The sequence below is a fragment of the Pleurodeles waltl genome, chromosome 1_1 (genome assembly GCF_031143425.1).
Source record: "Pleurodeles waltl isolate 20211129_DDA chromosome 1_1, aPleWal1.hap1.20221129, whole genome shotgun sequence".
Classification (NCBI taxonomy): Eukaryota; Metazoa; Chordata; class Amphibia; order Caudata; family Salamandridae; genus Pleurodeles; species Pleurodeles waltl.
This window is the reverse complement of record NC_090436.1, coordinates 898,294,699-898,313,089: the sequence shown is the minus strand read 5'-3', so window position 1 is coordinate 898,313,089 and position 18,391 is coordinate 898,294,699. Positions and strand designations below refer to the sequence as shown.

Sequence of the window (18,391 nt, the reverse complement as noted above, 5' to 3'; positions counted from 1 at the left end):
CAGCTACCCCCTTGGATGTGATACTATTACCAGTGCTACTGCTAGGGGCACTAGGGTAAGTAATAGTAGTACTCTTGATGCTTTTCTTAGGACAACTGGGATCAGTTGTCCTAAGGCTTTTTTCTTTACAAAGAAAGCACCAGGCTGTCTTATTAGAGAAAGAGGAGGATTTGGACCCACCCCTAGAAGACGTTTGTTGACCTGAAGAAGAAACTTTATTTTTGTCTTTAGGCTACTCCCTTTCCTTCTCTTGGGACTTATTAGTATTCTTTTTCTTTTTCTTTTGTGATATAAGTTTTCTTATTCACCCAGGTGCGGGCCCATTTTTCTACCTTCTTTCTCAATTCTCGGGGAGAGGCCAGCTCAGAATCCACCAGGTTTTTATGCCATTTTTTAGACACACAGTTAATAAGAATGTGCTCTCTCATGATCAAGTTGTTCATCCCTTCATAGGCATGTACATTACTACCATGTATCCAGCCTTGCAGAGTCTTAACTGCATAGTCTACAAAATCAATCCAGTCTTGAGAGGACTCCTTCTGGGTTTCCCTGAATTTAATCCTGTATTCCTCAGTAGTAAGCCCAAACCCATCAATCAGTGCCTCTTCCAAAACTTGTTAGTTGTCTGCATCCTCTTTCGTAACTGCCAAAAGTTTGTCTCTTCTTTTGTCTGCAAAGGAGAGCCACAGGATAGCTGCCCACTTCCTCTGGGCGATCTTTTGGACTTTACAGGCTCTCTCCAAAGCAGTTAGCCTATTATCCCCAGATTTGTAAGAGGCAACTGTCCTGTTCAGATTCCTAGAAGCAAAGTGTTCCTCTCTGACCCTGGCGTCTCGTGTGCTGCCACCAAAGGGGGTCTAATCCTAAATGCTTCCTCTCCACCTCTACCTCTACGGTCTCCCTTTCAAGAGCCAGCTGCTCCCTTTTCAGTCTGAGCTTAGCTTTCTCAGTCTTGAGCAGGTGGTAACTCCTATCTAACACTAACTCTTCTGAGTGATTAGAGGAGGCGGACTCAGCATAGGATGCTGAGGAGAGTGAGTGTGATGTGGTGGAAGATCTGTTCCTCCTGGTTACCCTCTGGACCTTCCCGGGGGGGGGGGGGGTAAAAGTGGTCCTACCTAGGTGGCCCACTTCTGCACTATTACTACCACACAGTTCAGGCCCAGGGTTGTCCTTAGAGACCTCTTCTGAGTCCTCTAAGACCTGGTTAGAGACAGAGTCTGAGGTACCTCCCACCTTGGTCTCCCTCATCTTCCTGTCCTTCAGGATGCTGGAGGTCATATTTTATGAGCAGTTCTAGGAGCTGAGGTTCCGTATGGTTACTCTTCCTCTTTAGTTTTGTAGACCTATATAGAGTCCCACATCCTGGAAATTAAGGATGGTGTACCCAAACTTCTGAGGAAGTCTACATTCCTCAACCGAATACATGGCACTGGTGTAGTGTCTATGTATCTAGCCTACCCTAGTGGTCTAAACTTTTTCCCAAAGATTGGTGAAAGGCCATGCCAGACCCTAAGCAATCCAATCTACCGAAATTTGGAAAAATACAAATGTGCAAAAAGTACAGTATGTACCTATGTCAGCAGTGGTTTCCTGTGGAAACTCACTTATGACCAAGTGGTAAAGCAATGCAAGTCTTTATCTGTTAGAGACTTCTAGTTGCAGATTCCTTACCTTAGAATTTTCCCCAGGCGTTAGACTGGATCTGGAGAATGTTCTTTGAGCAGTACCCTTGCGTGCCGGCAGGCGGCATTGGTCGACTCTGCAGGCGTTGTTGGCATCGTGGTTGCAGTAATGACACTGGGAGTTGTATATAGACACCGCCTTTGCGTGGTGACGTCAGTTATTTACTTTCTGTGCCACGCGCTGATCCGTAGAGAGAGCTACCCTGGTCAGTTTTTGACCAATTTCGACACTTTTGTTGAATTTTGGTGATTTTTTTTGGTGCGTCGAGGATGTCCCCAAAGACCGGTTTCAAGCCTTGCAAGGCATGTCACTGCATGATGTCAGTAATTGATCTGCACCGGGTCTGTATGTGATGCCTGGAGCGCGCCTACGTCCCGAAGTCGTGCTCCGAGCACCGGGACATGCACCCGAAGGCCCTGAGGGAGTGTATTCCCTCAAGTTTATGGCAGCCTGGTGCTCCACTCCGCATCATTCCTGGTTTCGCTCGAGAGGAAGGTCTTGAGACTGCTCGCAGAGTCACCACCACTCGTATTCCTCCAAGTCTTAGGGTCTCTCAGGTAAGAAGAAGTCGTCGAAGAAGGCTAGACATTGTTCGACTTCACCCCGCCGCTCGGCTGATGCAATGCCGGAGGAGCATCGACGCTCCAGGCCTCTGTCCTCGGAGCTTAGTTCTGGACCCACTCCGCGCCTCTCCAACTTTATGGGAGCCAGAGCGACTCCTGCCCTCTTAAATTAAAATGTATGAGGCCATGCGTCTCATATTTGGCCAGTCTACCCCCCTCCGGCACCTTCGGGCCCTGGTTGTTCGGCTGGGGGTCCTTCTGGTTCCGTGCCGGGGGATCCAGGCCTGGCCTCTAAGGGCCCCTCCGGATCAGTACCGACAGCCGATCGTACCATCACGACCTTCCCCGGCGCCCTCTGGGTTGTCAACTCTTCCAACGTCTGTTGTGCCCACGATCAACATCAACGGGTGGCGTCTATGTACTACTCCCAACATCATCACGGCGACCACGATGCCTACGACGCCTGCGGAGTCGACAGACACCATCTACCGACGTGCAAGGGTATTGCTCAAAGAAAAATCTCCAGATCGAGTCTGACACCTGGTGGAAAATTCTAAGGTAAGGGATCTGTAACTAGAATATGTCTCTACCAGATATTTTGTTACCGAAGGTAAGTAACTTGTACAACAAGAAGACAGAGCAGCATCGGTCAACGCCGCCCTCTTCTTCGATGGGATCTATTCACCCCAAGTTGGATTCAGACCCTTTTTTATATGGGTATGAATATGGGGAAGGATTTGAGGGTTCCCTAGACCCTTATGAAAACCAGGACAACCCGAACATGGACTAGGCAGAGGAATTGGGCGAGGCCAATGGTCTGAATACTTTTCCAGAACCTGGCATGCTTTCTCCCACTACTGTGGCTACGGCAGAGGGAGCCACATACTCTGTGGTGATCAGTAGGGCAGCTGAGGTCTTTGGTCTCGAACTGCCTACTGTTGAAGTCAGGTCTAATCTCCTGACGGAGGTGTTTTAGCCAAGGGCTTCCACATCTGAGCCTCTCCTTTCCTTCAATAAAGGCCTCACTGATGCCCTTCTGAGTACTTGGTCTAGACCCAGCACAGGGGCTCATGTGAACAGGACGATCGATCGCCGCCATCGACCCGCCCCAAACGACCCTAAATTCCTGTCCCAGCACCCCACACCTGAGAGCCTTATTATCCAGGCATCCTTTTCATCTGGCGCATTCCCTTCCACACCTCCATATAGGGAATCAAAGAGACTGGACCAACTTGGGAAGAAGATGTTTTCTTCCTCCAGTCTGCGTGAACACCGCATGCCTTTTGGGCTGTTATACTCAATCCCTGTGGGATGCAGCCACACAAGTCTTGCTGCAGATACCAGAGGAGTCCCGGACTATCATCTCCCAAGCAGTTGCTGATGGGAGGGACGCGGCAAGGTTCACTATTAGATGTGGGCGGAACACAACCGACTCTCTGGGTAGATCAGTTGCATTGATGGTGGCCTTGAGGCTCCACGCCTGGTTGAGGACATCTGGTTTCTCGGTGGATGTCCAAAGGTCTCCTATGGACAAGCCCTTTGATGTCACCCGTCTCTTTGGAGACAAGACAGATTCGGCGTTTGAGAGGTTCAAGGACTCCCGGGCTAGGGCTCGGTCATTTGGCCTTTCGACTGCCCCTCGCCCCCAACAGTCCGTCTTTCGCCCCTTTCGTGGCCATGGAAGTGGCCCCCTGTCTCGTCCCCTTCCAAGCCACCTTGCCACTCATACTGCTCAGCCCCTGCGTGGCCGGGGACAAAGAATCCCACAGGCTCGCGGGACAGGGAACCAGTGGCTGCCCAGTCCACCCCCATCCCGGCTGCAGCCTCCAAGCCTTCCTAGTCCGTCCCTCCATCTAAGGCGAGTTGGCGGCAGGATTCGCCATCACCTACCCCACTGGGAATCCATCACTAAGCACTGGTGGGTTTTGCAGATTGTCCGAAGGGGCTACTCCCTCCCCTTCAAGACTACCCCTCTGGCCATGCCTCCATCCTAAGGCCACTAACTGGAGGATCAACAGGCTCTTCTCCGCGAGAAAGTTGCGGCTCTCTTGGCCAAGGGAGCCATCAATAGGGTCCCTGCGCCAGAAGTGGGTTGTGGTTGTTATCCCCACTACTTTCTTGTGCCCAGAATGGACAAGGGCTTATGTCCTAGCCTAGACCTTTGGGCCCTCAATCTCTTCCTCAAAAAGGAGAAGTTCAAAATGCTCACCCTAGCTCAGGTCCTGTCTGCCTTGGACCTAGGAGACTGGATGGTATCCTTTGACTTGCAGGAAGCTTATTTCTATATCCCTGTCTTGCCTGCTTACAGATGTTACCTCAATTCAGGTAGGTCAGAGCACTTTCAATTTACAATTTTCATTTTCTGTTTAGGGCCTTACCAGCGCCACCAAAGTGATGGCGGTGGTTGCAGTTCTTCTGTGCAGGTCAGGGGTTTCAGTCTTCTCCTACCTCGACGACTGGCTGTTGAAGGCGGACATGCCCCAGAAAGTCATCTCCAACCTTCAGAATACGACGAGCCTCCTGCACACTCTGGGGTTCACTATAAATGTGCCGAAGTCACACCTGACTCCCTCTCAGCTGCTCCCTTTCATCGGAGCTGTTCTGGACACAGTGCAGTTTCGGGCCTATCATCCCGAAAAGTGAGTCCAAGATATTTAGGCTATTATTCCAATGTTTCACCCTCTATCCGGATTTCAGTGAGAATGACTCTGAGGCTGCTGGGCCTCGTGGCCTCCTGCATCCTGCTGGTGACTCATGCTAGATGGCATATGCGGGCTCTGCAGTGGGACCTGAAGTTCCAGTGGGCGCAGCATCTGAGGAATCTGTCCAACATGGTCTACATCTCGGAGTGGACTGCGCAATATCAGCATTGGTGGTTTTTGTGCGGTGATTGTGTCCGAGGCAGAGCTCTCTCCCTTTCCCAACCAGATGGAACTGCACTGACTGATGCGTCACTCCTGAGATTGGGTGGCCACATGGAAAAGGCGGAGATCAGAGGTGTCTGGTCTCCAGCGGAGTCCAAGCTCCTAATCAACTTATTGGAGCTCTGGGCGATCAGACTAGAATTGAAAGCATTCCTTCTCTCTCAAAGCGAAAGTGGTGCAGGTGTTCAAGGACACCACCACTCCCATGTGGTACTGCAACAAGCAGGGCGAGGTGGGGTCATGGACCCTTTGTCAGGAGGCTCTTCACCTCTGGACATGGCTGGAACATCAGGCATATCCCTGGTGTTTCAATATCTGGTGGGCTCTGTGAATGTCAGAGCAGACAAACTCAGCTGTCAGTGCCTGATCGATCATGAATAGCGTCTGTATCTGGAGGTGGTGCAAGGTCTCTTTCAGCAGGGGTGAGAGACTTGGTTAGATCTGTTTGCCTCTGCAGAAAACATATAATCTCAGCCGTTTTGCATGTTGGAGTTACCAAGATGGCACTCGCTTGGTGACGATTTTCGTTTCAAATGGATTTCAGGCCTCCTTTACTCTTTCAACCAATTCCACTTCTGCTCAGACTTCTCAAGAAGATCAAGAACAACCAAGCCCAAGTCATTCTTGTAGCTCAGGACTGGGCACAAAGTTTCTGGTATAGCGAGCTCTTGAACATGGCCATAGAGCCTCCAATCCGACTGTCTTCTGTCGCAGCAGCAGGGAACAGTTCTCCACCCCAACCTGTCCAGTCTCCTTCTTGAGTGGAGATTGAGTGGCGCAGTTGATAGCTTTTGACCTTCTGCCCGAAGTCTATAATGTAATTTTGGCAGCCCGGCGTCCCTTCATCAAAACGGTATACACCTGTCATTTGAACATATTTGTGGCATGGTGTAGAGACAAGTCTGTTGACCTCCTCTCTGCCCCCTTTTCTGAGGTTCTTTTGTTTAATCTTTCTTTGGCCCAACAGGGCTCTGCGCACCCTAAAGGGTTATTTGTCTGCTATCTTGGCTTTCCGACCCTTGCCTGACCAACCCTCCTTGTTTACATCTCCAATTGTTGGACGATTTCTTAAGGACCTTCCCCATCTCTTAGCTCCTTCCCCGTTCATAATGCCCCAATGGGATTTGAACTTAGCTCTTACCCATCTAATGTGTGCTCCCTCTGAGCCATTTAACACCTGCCCACTTTGCCTGCTTACTCTGAAAGGCTTCCTCATAGCTACCACCTCTCCCTGCAGAGTGAGTGAGGTACAGGCTCTTTCTTCAAAGCCACCTTTTATCTCCATCCACCCTGACAAGGTGGTGCTTCATACTCTGGCTTCTTTTCTGCCTAAAGTGGTCACACCCTTTCATGTGGGCCAATAATTCACTTTACCGACTTTTTATGTGAGCCCACATCCTACTAAGGAAGAGGAGAGTTTCAGCCGTCTAGACCCAAAAAAGAGCACTGTCGTTTGTAGGTAGCTGGCTCTGTATATACTATATCAAAATGAGACATAGTGTGCACAGGGTCCAGGGGTTCCTGAGAGGCTTAACAGAAGCTAAAGTACATAATACTAATACTCCCTTTTGTGGTAGTGTGGTCGAGCAGTTGGACTTATCAGAGGGTCGTGCAAAGCATTGTACACACACATACGATAGAAGAAGCACACGCTCCATGACTTAACTCAAGACCAATGGTTTTATATAGCAAAAATATATTTTGTTAATTTATTTCTAGAACCACAAGATTCAAGTTGCAGGTAAGTACTTTAATAGATTTGTATTTCACGTATATGTATATATATATACATATATATATATATATATATATATATATATATATATATATATAAAAATAATACTATAATACTTTGAAATCGATAAATTGTTCAGTTTTTGAAATATTGGAAATTATTGGTTTTAAAAGTTGACTGCAATGTGCAGAAACAGTTCCGGGGGGGGGGGGGGGGGGGGGAAGAAAAGTAAGGCCAATTTTCAGGTAAGTACAAAACTTACAGTTCCAGTCTACGGGTTTTAGGAGGTCCACAGGTTGGAGTTAAAGTTAACCCCAAACACCCACCACCAGCAACACGGGCCGGCCAGGTGGAGAGGTCAAAGTGGAGGCAAAATTAACAAGAGCTCCTATGGAGACTGGGGGCACTCGGTTTCAAGAGGAGCACCTTGGGGGCCACAAGTAGGCACCAAACACACACCCTCAGCAGCACAAAAGCCGCCGGGTGCAGGGTCCAAACAAAGCGTTGGGTTCCCAAGAATGGACTTAGACACTGTAGCGGCATGTTGCTCATGCAGCTATGCCCTCACCCTCGATTAGTGCACCCTGCCTTAGGGCCGTAAGGCCTGCTAGGGGGTAGCTTACCTATGCCACAGGAAGTGGTTTGTGGACATGGCACTCTGAGGGGAGTGCCATGTCGACTTTGTCTTTTCTCTCCGCCAGCACGCACAAGCTGCAAAGGCAGCGTCTATGTGCTTGGTGATCAGTCCCACAGGGTGGCATAATACATGCTGCAGCCCTTGGGGACCTATCCTGGCCACAGGGCCCTTGGCACCATGGATACATTTTACAAGGGACTTAACTGTGTGCCATGGGAGTGCCACTTGTGAAAACAAAGGTATAGATTTTGGGAAAGAACACTGGTGATGGGGCCTGGTTAGCAGGATCCCAGCACATTTTAAATCAAAACTGGCATCAATATCAGGGAAGAAAGTGGGGGAGTAACCATGCCAACAGTGTCACTTTCCTACAGCATTCTATCTTGATTGTAAAAAAGAGTTCCGCATGGATGATCACCCCTTTGGGCGTTATGTAGGTGCGAAGAAAGTTCGGGAGTGCATAAGAGAACCTACTCTAGATGGGTGGTCTTCTGCATTAAAATGTGCTCCGCATTGGCTAGAAAGCAACCCCCAGAGGGCTCATTCTACCAGAGCAACAGCTGTAACCACTGCATTAGTATTCAGAGTTAGAGTCCTGGACATCTGTCAGGCAGCAATGTGGGCGTCCTTGCACACATTTACTAAACACTACTGCCTAGACAGTCGGGTCTCTGGGGCGGGTACTCTGCCCGTTTGGTCCTTCAGGACTTCGTAGTATGATCTTGGTTTACAGATCCACCTCCAGGGTAGGTACTGCTCTCTGAGGTATAGAATCTGCAACGAGGAGTCTCTATCAGATAAACAAGTTACTTACCTATAGTAACATTATCTGGTAAAGACATATTCTAGTTGCAGATTCCTTACCGACCCACCCATCCTCCCCGCTCTGCAAACTGATTTCTAGGGACAGGTGTAGGAGGCTGGCCCTCTATGCACTGTGCAAGACTAGGCACACAGTGTAGGGAGGTCCAGGCAACCACACGTTGGTTTCCAGAGGTACAAATCAGATCACCTAATGCTCGATTTTTTGAGGTAGCTGCTTGAGTAGTTAGGCTAATCCAGGAGATTTGCTAAGCACTTGTTGTACTCACAATATCAATCATGCACCACACACACTCAATGAATAACTCAAGGTCAGAGTTTCAAAAATACATCAGAGTTTTATATAATTGTTAAGACCAAAATGGTTAAGATACATTAAGTACTTTTTTAGTTCTGATTTTTCACATTTTTAATAAAATTCGTCTTTCTGTGCGTAATTACGCACTATAGGAATCAATGTAAGGCCTCCTATAAAATGTATGTAAAATCACACAAGTGAGTTACCAGTCTCTTCTTTTGCAGGATGGTCGATGAGGTTGGTGGGTACACTGTGCCAGCTGGAGAGTTTCGAGCGGCTCCTAGTAACGGCGGGAGCAGTTCTGGAAAGTCTCTTGGCACAGGGTCACTTGGAGGAGCCACCTGGAAAAGGAGCTGGTTTGCAGGTTTAAAGGAGGTGCCTTTGGGTCCCCTTGGGCTGATAAAGTTGCAAGAGCTTAGGGACCCCCCGTGGCGCACAGCAGGTTCCGCGATGCAGTGCTCAGGGCGGCCGGATGCAGGGCGAGTTGGAAGTCTTGGAGGCTGTGTGCAATTGAACCCTTTGGACCTGAAGTCCCTCAACTGAGGCTTCCTCCTGGTCCAGTTGCAGCTCTGGGTGAGGTGTTTTTGTTGTTGTCCGACGTGCACTGACCAGTACCTTGGGTATTGGCATAACTCAGCCACAGGAGGACACAATGCCACAAAGGTGGCACACTTGTAGGTCTTGTCTGGGCTGTTGATGGTGTGTTGTCGGGTCCGGCTGCGACTTCCGGTTGTGGAGATATTGTCTGGTCGGTGAAGTGACCCGTGCCAGTTGGCTGCTTCTGTGCAGATTTCTTTAGTTTCTTGAGTGGTGCCTCCACTCAGGAGGGAGATCTTGTGCTATTTGCGCAGCCTAGAGGTCCTCTGGGTCTTTTGTGGTTGGTCCAGTGGTCACCTCCTCAGCAGCGGTGATTGTCAGGACTCTGGTGCAGCAAGCAGAGGTCTTGGAGCCTCTTCTGGTGCAGCAGGTCCTCTGTGCTCGTGCTGTCGGGTTCTTTGGTGCTGTCTTCTTTTCTACCTGATGAATCTGATTTCTTGGTCTAGGGGAGCCCACTAAATACTGAATTTAGTGGGATTTTTAGGAGGAACCTGGTAGTGTCCAATGGGACTCTTACCCTTGGGTGGCTACACCCACTACAGTGACCACTTCCTGTGGGAAGGGTTACTACCCTAAACCTCATTGGCTATTTTACTGCCATCCAACATGGAAGAAAATTAAATGGAGGGTCCACTTTATCTTTAAGACCCTGGGGGGGGGTGCATCCTCAGTGAGACCCCTCCTCCTACCCTTTGCGCAGTTTCCCGCCTTTGCTCCCTCCAAAACTGGGGGTTGGCAAAGGGGGAAGCCATCTGCTGCTAGCAGCTGGTCTGGGGGCTTGAGTTTCAAGGTCAGTAGCCCTTTAAAGCTCACCGCCAGGGGAGGAACATTCCTGAGAGGGGGGGGGGGGGATGTTAGCTTCTCATCCAGGAAGGGCATTGTTTCACAAACCAGAGAGACGGGGCTTTCCCCCAAGGTTTGTGTATTGGCTGTCTGAAGGTGACATGCTGGATGGAACCAGTCAGCAACCATGCCAGTTTGGATTTATCTTCCTGAGTTGTTTGATACCAGACGACCCAGGGTGCAGAGTGGCCATCATGTAGCTGGGGAACTCGTGTTTGACCAGTGTCCAGTACATGTACTCAGCATGGCTGTTCTGTCCACTCACTATGTCCCAGGTTTGGCAAGGAGACAGTGGGGGCATATTGCTCATGCAACTGTGCCCTCATATATAGTATGGTGCACCCTGCGTAAGGGCTGAAAGGCCTACCAGAAGGGTGACTTTCTCATAACATATGCAGTGTACGGTAGACAGGGCACACAAGGAGTGTGGTATGTTGAATTTGTCTTTGTAGGTTTGCCCCAGAACACTCAGGCTGCAGTGGCAGTTCTGGGTGCAGGGCCCTAGAGGGTGGCACAATCAGTGCTGCTGCCCTCAGGGGCCTACCCCTAATATCCCATGCCCTGGGTACTGGTGTACCCATTTACTAGGGACTTACAATGATATTTAAGAGTGTATCCAATTGTGCCAGCGCATCACAGCAGATTTAGGAAAAGAGTTGTAGCCCAGGGATCCTGATTAGCAGGGGCACTACAGCTTCTAGGACACATCAACACAGGAACTTCCCTTTCAGGGCCCTAGTTCTAGTCACTGTTCATCATGGCATCACATTCGTGGCAGAGAAAGTCGTGAGAGGAAACTGAAGTCAGCACCCTGGTTTGGTGTTTATATATGACCCGCAACATCATATCCAGAGACCACTATGCTAACGATGGACGCAGAGTCAACCGACAGCAGGTAACGGGGCGCAAGGGTACTGCTCGAAGAAAAATCTCTGGATCCAGACTGACGCCGGGGGGAAATTTTAAGATAAGGAGTAGGTACCTATGGAGCCAGAATTTGGGGGTATACAGCTATGGGAAACTGCAGGCCACTGAAAATAGTTTTTTGTGTAGACTGATAGCGATTCCCAGGGCAACTGGGAGTTTTATTGTTCACACAGAATTAGGGATGGGTTATCTTGAATATCGTATAAAGTTTGCACCCTACTTCTGTGGTTGAAATGATGGTGTGCCACTCAAGCCCACTTTTCTAGAAGAGTGTTGGCTGATTCTCTAAAATTGGATAATATGGCCTTAATTCCATGGATGGCTTTAGTAAAACGCACCTTTTATAATTTACGTTGCATATCCTTTTTTCACAACCATGAAAATATTTTTGCTTTCCATAAAACAAAGCTAACACAGTTTTATGGTTGAGCGAGAGAGGAATTTAGCCTGGTGGGGGTTTTAAATATGCCCACCGTTATAAAATCAATGCAGATTTGCGCAACTTCTAATATAGAGCCTTACTTTTCATGGCGAGTAAAACCTGTACACCAATATTATTTAACCGCGTTAAGGCTGAATATTGTCAATCATTTAGTGGCATATCCTGTCTGTGGTACCTGGCACGCATCTCTTCCTCCATGCCAATGTGATGGGCTAACTGAACAATCCACTTTGCTCTTTTTTATTTTGCACTTTGTATACCTCTCCAAGGCTGAGATTTTTGTGCCCCATTTTGTTGCACAAACAATGCACATCACATAAAGAGGACTGATTAATTTGCAGTCTATGTCCTCTGTTGATATTTGCACTGCAGTCCTTAGCTATGTAATTGCTGCTATTTTAATCATAAAAGTTGATGCAATGTTGGTATCTTGTTCTTTTTTGGGAAAGTGAAACACTCTGTTTTAAATATTTCTTTTGTTATTATAGGTGTATAAATGAGTCATGTTTTCAAGATGTATTTCTGGAAGCTGTTTGTGAAAAGGTTTTAATTAATGACTGTTTTTAACTATTGTATTTGTGCTTTTATGGCCGAGTACTTCGGCCGAATAAAGTTTGACTTGACTTGGTAAGTGATTCCTCCACCTACCATTGGTATACTGGGGTCCCCCTATAAGTCCCTAGTAAATGATACTTAGGTACCCAGCACACTGGTACCCCAGGGGCCTTTAATGGCCTGCAGAATGTATTATGCCACCCAGAGGAGTCCATGCAAACTGTGTCTGCAGGCCTGCTATTGTAGTCTGTGTGAAATGGTGCATGCACCTTTCACTCTAACTGTAAGACTTGCCTTATATTGCGCTCACTGTGCTAAGACCCTGTTAGTCACCCCTATGGTAGGCCCTTTTGCCCAAGAGTAGGGTGCGTGGCTCTGAGTGTGAGGATACCCCTGCACAAGCAGTGGTACTCCTACAAACCCCAGACTCCATTCCCTGGGCTTTGTAAGTTTGGGTAAGCAATCTTAACGTATGTGGTGGACACTGGTCAACACAAGATGTCCAGCTAAATAATGGCTTCTCCAAACCTAGGAATGTTTGGTATCAAACATGTTGGAATCATGCAGCTACACCGATTCCATTGTTAGGTGCATGATACCATCTACCCTAGGGGTTCCTTAGAGGATCCCCCATATCTACCTAGACAGCCTTGTAGAGTCTGCACCCAAGCCTGCTCTTCTGCTGACCCTAGACACTGTTCTGCCCTTCTGCTGATGAACCTAACTCGAGAAGGGGAAGGCAGAACAGAGGATTTCCTGTACAGGGGAGGTATGACTACCTCTCCTTTTGAAATGGGTGTCTCTGGGCTGGGGTGGGGTGGCCTCTGAGCACCACCAGACTGCATTGAAGGGCAGATTTGGTGCTCTTCTTGCACAAACCGGTTTGCACCAGTACATGAACCCTTGGTTCCCGCTCTGGTGCAAAACCACATCAGGGACAACTGAGTGACCTCCCCCCACCCCCTGTCCCCCTAGGGAGGTGCACAGAGCTCTGCCAGTTGGCCACCTGCTTCTGCCATCTTCTAGATAAGATGTGCAGAGGCCTCTGGGATCATCTGAGTGGTTAGTCCAGCTAGGTGACGTCCCTGACTCCTTCTGATAGGTGGGTCACTGCAGATACTGCCCAACACCCTTTTAAGGTTACTTAAGGGCTCCCCTGAGGGTGTGTCCATAGATTTGTCGAGCAAGACTCTACAAGGCACTCTCTGCAAGACACTTCTGCAAACTGGCCTCCGGAACTGCTGATTGTCTGCCCTAGGAACCTAAACAAGACTGTATCCAGTTGGGAGGGCTCTTACCTCAGCATTGTTTCTCCCGGTCCTGCAAGAATTCTGCAACAACCATAGCTGGGCATCCTCCAGAGGCACAAGAACTCTGCATCAGGAAGCAAGAAGGAATCTCCCTTGGAGTGAAGGAGTCACTCCCCTGCACCCTCAGGCACCTCAACGACAACCACCAGCTGGTGGATCCTGTTGTCCCATGAACATCAAGAAGGCTGTGCAACACAGGTGGTGGTTCTGTGTTCCCCTCCAAGTCAACTTGTCTTGTATCCAACTTGGGAGACAGTGGATCCTTGCTATAGCCACTGGGGCAGAACCCCTGTGCACAGCATCTATTGTTGTTATCAAGGCTTGTTGACTCTTTCTCCAAAAGACCTTCGAGCTCCAAGAAGCCCTGGCCTCCAGCACTCTGCAACTCCAAGAATAGCGACCTCCCTGCACCTCCTGTGGCATGGGACTCCTTCCTTGTTGTGCTGCTGAGGCTCCCTCTGACTCCCTGTGTCTGCTGCCAAGTGGGTCCTTCTGGGAACTCCAGTGATTCCTGCTGGCTTTCCTGCTTGCTGAGGGCCACTGCTGATTGCCCTCCAAGGGTCAATTCACTCGGACCTTGCTTGTCCCCAAAATTCCCTGGAACAACTTCTTGCATTTGCCAACGCTTGTAGTCAGTTCTGCTGACTACTGACCCCTCTGCAATCCAGCAACCAACATGGGACAGCTCGTGGGCGACTTCAAGGATTTTCCTACACCAATTGGATTCCGTAGCTGGACTTCTCCCTTCACTGACCTGCAAGAACGTCTCTGCAAGAAGGGTGGGCATTGCCTACCTGCATCACCTGTACACCTCTGAATGGTCTAGACTCTGTCCCCTTCTTTTTCAGGTTGTTCTTGTCCAGAATCCGTCCTTGGATTCCACCGACCGGGTCCACTGATTGCGATAGCAGCTGAACAAACAAGGCTCCCATTGACTCCAACAGAGGATTCAGATGTCACTTCACCCCTATGCACCTGTGCTCCCTGGTGCAGGTACTCCACTCTTCTGGGTATCCACGGGTGGGAGCACTATCAAACCTTCCTTATGCCAACTGGTTTCCTCCGGGTCTTCTTGGAAGGGACTTGAATCCTGAAAATTCCAACCGCTATGTGTTAGCCTATAGGACGCACGGCTAGATAACACCTCTACACACAGGCTCCTAGGGAATTTCTGTAACTTCCCTTGGGTGATTTCATACTCCCCCAACCCCTGGGATCCTAATAAACATATCTTGATTGGGTACCTCCATTCTTACACCACTTTCTTAGTATATGGTCTTATCCCGCCCCCACCCCCCGCTCCTCCCCCCATAGGGTCCCATGTATTTCTGTGCTTTTCCTGTTTGTTTCAAAGTATATTTTCTGTGTGTAGACAGCTCTATGTGGAGATATACCAACATTGGGATAGTACTAGTGTGATAATAAAGAATACTTAATTTTTGTAACACTTGGTGTCGTTCTTTTTTGTGTGAATCATCACTGACTGACTATTGTGAATGCTTTACACTCCTCCTTGATAAGCCTTAGCTGCTTTCCACAGCTACCCCCAGCGAGCTATGATTATCTAGGCAACAAAACACTACCACTAAAGGTTGCCTAGACTCAGTACAGGGTGCCACATCATAGATGTACACCATAAACTGAGCCGTCTTCCAACAGTGGGCTCCATTAAAGGTTAATTGTCAGCCCTTTTGTAGTTTGCCAGATCAGCTTGTCCTTGTGTCCCTTGAACCTACGGTGTCCCAATGCCACAACGGGATCTTAATTTGCTCCTTATTTTACTCGTATGTACAACCTTTGAGCCACTGCCCAGCTGCTCATTGCGTCTGAACACAGTGTTCCTTGTCGCGATTACTTGAGCTCCTCACATAAGTGGAGTTCGGGCTGTCCCTAAGCAGCTGCCCAACATCACGTTTTTCCCAGGTAAACCTGTGTTGAGGAACAAGGTGAACTTTTTCCAGTCATTGTGGCTCCTTTTCACAGTGGGCAATATATCCTACTCCAACTCCGAACAGCTGGACCCAAGAAAAGAGAAGTTTTACATTGATTGTACTAAACCGCATCAGGTGGATGATCAGTTTTCTCAGAGTTTTCTGGGGCAAAGAAAGTCAAGGAGGTGCAGAAAATGACTTTGTCAAGATGGACAGTCCTTAATGTTAAGATCTGATATTAGTTGGCCAAGAAGCGGCGTCCAGATTGATTCCACCTGGGCCAAGAGTGTTACCGCTGTGTTGACAGGTGGAGTTCCATTTCTCAACATTTCTCTGGCTGCAACATGAACGTCCATACCAATGTTCATGAAGCACTATTTCCTTGACACTTTTGGGCTCCAAGTCCGTAGGGACCAAAAGAGTCCAGAAAGAAACTGACATTAGTACGCAGGGGGGTGCTTATATGCAGCTTCATTCACCACTTCAGATGAGTTGGGGTCAGCACAGAGCCACTCATTGACACCATCACACTGGAGCACTAGTGTGTAAAAGTTTCTGGTTCCAGTCTGGCACCTGGAAATACTCTATAGGTGAGGATTCTGCACTTAAAGTATCTACCAGAAAGAGTGTTATCGAAAGTAAGTAACTTGTTTTTCTTTTTGATAGACAACGTTTGTTACAGGTATTTAATGGTTTTACTTTTCTGCATGACTCTTGTCATACACATACATGAAGTGCACATAACACTATTTGTGTAGATGGTATCTTTGAGGTAGAAGCATTGCATTATACATTTCTTAGTTCTGCAAGTATCATGTCTTTGTCCATTCTAATGGCAGGGCCAGCATAGTGATGTTTAGCAAATAAGTGCAAAGCTCTAAGTGGCTTCCTTGAAGATATATTGACGAGAGAAATGTTTAATAAGAATGTGAGTGCTGTTCCTTTTTTGTGCTTACTTAGGTTTAGATTCCGATGTTATCCTCAATACAGCCGAATGAGGTGGAGTTTGACACAAATCAAAAGTTGGCACTGGCACGTGAAGCATTGTAGTGCTGTCATAAACTCAATGTTGGTGGTTATTTTCTGACACACCCTTTGTCAGTCACTGCAGTGAAACGATCTCTAAATGTCCGAAATACACATACTAATTGAATAAATGATACAGCTGTAGAGCGAATGTTAAAGCAACGTGCTGTCTTGAAAAAATGTCACAATGCCAGGAGGCACAGGAATAAAGTCAATTCGTCTTAAATAAGCTTGCAGTACCTGTGTTAGTTTTCCTTTTTTCTGATAAACATTTTCACTTAATTAGGATTCTCAACGGTTTTTTGTTTCTTTTTTCTTTTTCTATGCGGTATCTAGGAGCACAGAAAGAAGGAGCCGCTGGATTCTTCAAAGGTGTTGGCAAAGGTTTGGTGGGAGCAGTGGCAAGGCCTACTGGTGGAATTATAGACATGGCTAGCAGCACCTTTCAAGGCATCAAAAGGTATTCATAGAGATTTTCAACAGCACAGCTCTGTGTGTTTGAGTCTTGAAATGCCCCCTTTTTGTTGCTTGAGTTATATTACAAATTGCCAATAATCCAACAGCAACCTATACATGTTTTGCATTTCATATCTGTTGCTACTTTGTATCTTCACTTATGTGATTTGCATGTAATATCTTTAGCTGCTGCCTTTGGTGTAGAAGTGTCACAGTTGCATATGCTTGAACATTTTTGTTCTGTTTTTCTATATCACATTCAGCACTTTCACATTTTCCTGTACTGTTCCAACATCATATCCGTGTTTCTTTGGCTATGTGAGGAAATGGGGTGTATTATATGGTGGTGTTGTGAGACTTCACCGTGTAATACACTTACCAACCCCTTTCGGTCCAGTAGATTTCGTTTATATACACTCAACTTAACCCTGGGTAGCAGTTGCACTACGCTGCAAGGCTCACACAGAAGAACAAGTGCTAAGTATTTTAACAGAACCAAAACAACTGAAAAAGAACATAATACTCATTAAACTGACACCAATTTATAAAAATCAACGGTATCTTTATAAGAATTTAGACAATAGGAAGAAAAATATCCACTGGAGCGTTACAGAGATATAGAGTTTACAAGCAATAATAAAATCAAGCAATTTTTCTCAACTGCAAACAAGCCATGGCAAAGTCAATGAATTGTACACGTTTGGACACTTGATAGGAAGCTGGCCTGGTGTGTGATGAGCACCTATGGTGTCTGGAGAGAGCTACTGTTACAGTTGCATTTTGACTGACCTTTAAACATTTTATTGGAGTTTTTAGACTTCTGGTGCATTGAGATGTCATCAAGGAAAACTGACTTCAAGCCCTGCGACTCCTGACACTACATGATATTGGTGATGGATCCGCTCCTGGTGTGTCTGTGGTTCTTGGAGCGCGACCACGACCCAAAGTCATGCTCCAACTTCCGGGCCTTGAACCCAAAGGCTTTGAGGGAGTGTAGGAAGCTGCCCTGGTGTGTGTTGATCACCTATGCTGTCACCTATTAGTGTGGTGTAGAGAGTGTCTAGGAAGCCAGGGCTCTCTAGAGGTAGCTGTGGAGGAGCAGTCAAGACTTATCTAGGAGATATGTAAAGCTTATGCAATACCACTGTAGTCACACAGCACTTTACACACATGAAAGAACCACACAGTGTTAAAACATGAAGGTTCTTTAATATGGTAACACAAATACTAAAACAAGGTATAGGCAGTACCCCAACTGGAGGTACGTAAACACACTATTATATACACATTATCAATCAGGAAATAGCATAGAAAGCAATAGGGATTGGTAAAAACAATAGCAAACAGCGAGGGCCCTAGGGGAGGGCCAAACCATATACTAAAAAGTGGAATGTGAAAGGCAGTCCCCCACCCAAGGAAGTGGAATTAGTAGAGGGGAGCTGGTGGAACTAGGAACCCCGAGAGGTAAGTGCCAGGGTGCCCCCCCAGCGACCAGGAACAAAGAGGTAAGTACCTGGTTTTGCCCCAAAACCAACAGGAGGACTTTGGAAAAGTTCTGTGCAAGACGCAGACAAGACTGGAAGGAACCAAATGTGGATCCTGACAGAGGAGGACCTGCAAAAGAAGGGGACCAAGTCCA

General features: G+C 47.6%; 1 protein-coding gene across 2 annotated transcripts in view; it reads left to right on the top strand.

Moving 5' to 3' along the window:
- VPS13A (vacuolar protein sorting 13 homolog A) overlaps positions 1 to 18,391 on the top strand; it is a 1,844,906-nt gene that overhangs the window by 1,540,740 nt on the left and 285,775 nt on the right. For both annotated transcript variants that reach the window (XM_069230089.1, XM_069230094.1), the window contains exon 67: positions 16,633 to 16,756. In XM_069230089.1, coding sequence (XP_069086190.1) covers positions 16,633 to 16,756 — 124 coding nt within the window. The remainder of the gene's footprint in view (positions 1 to 16,632; positions 16,757 to 18,391) is intronic.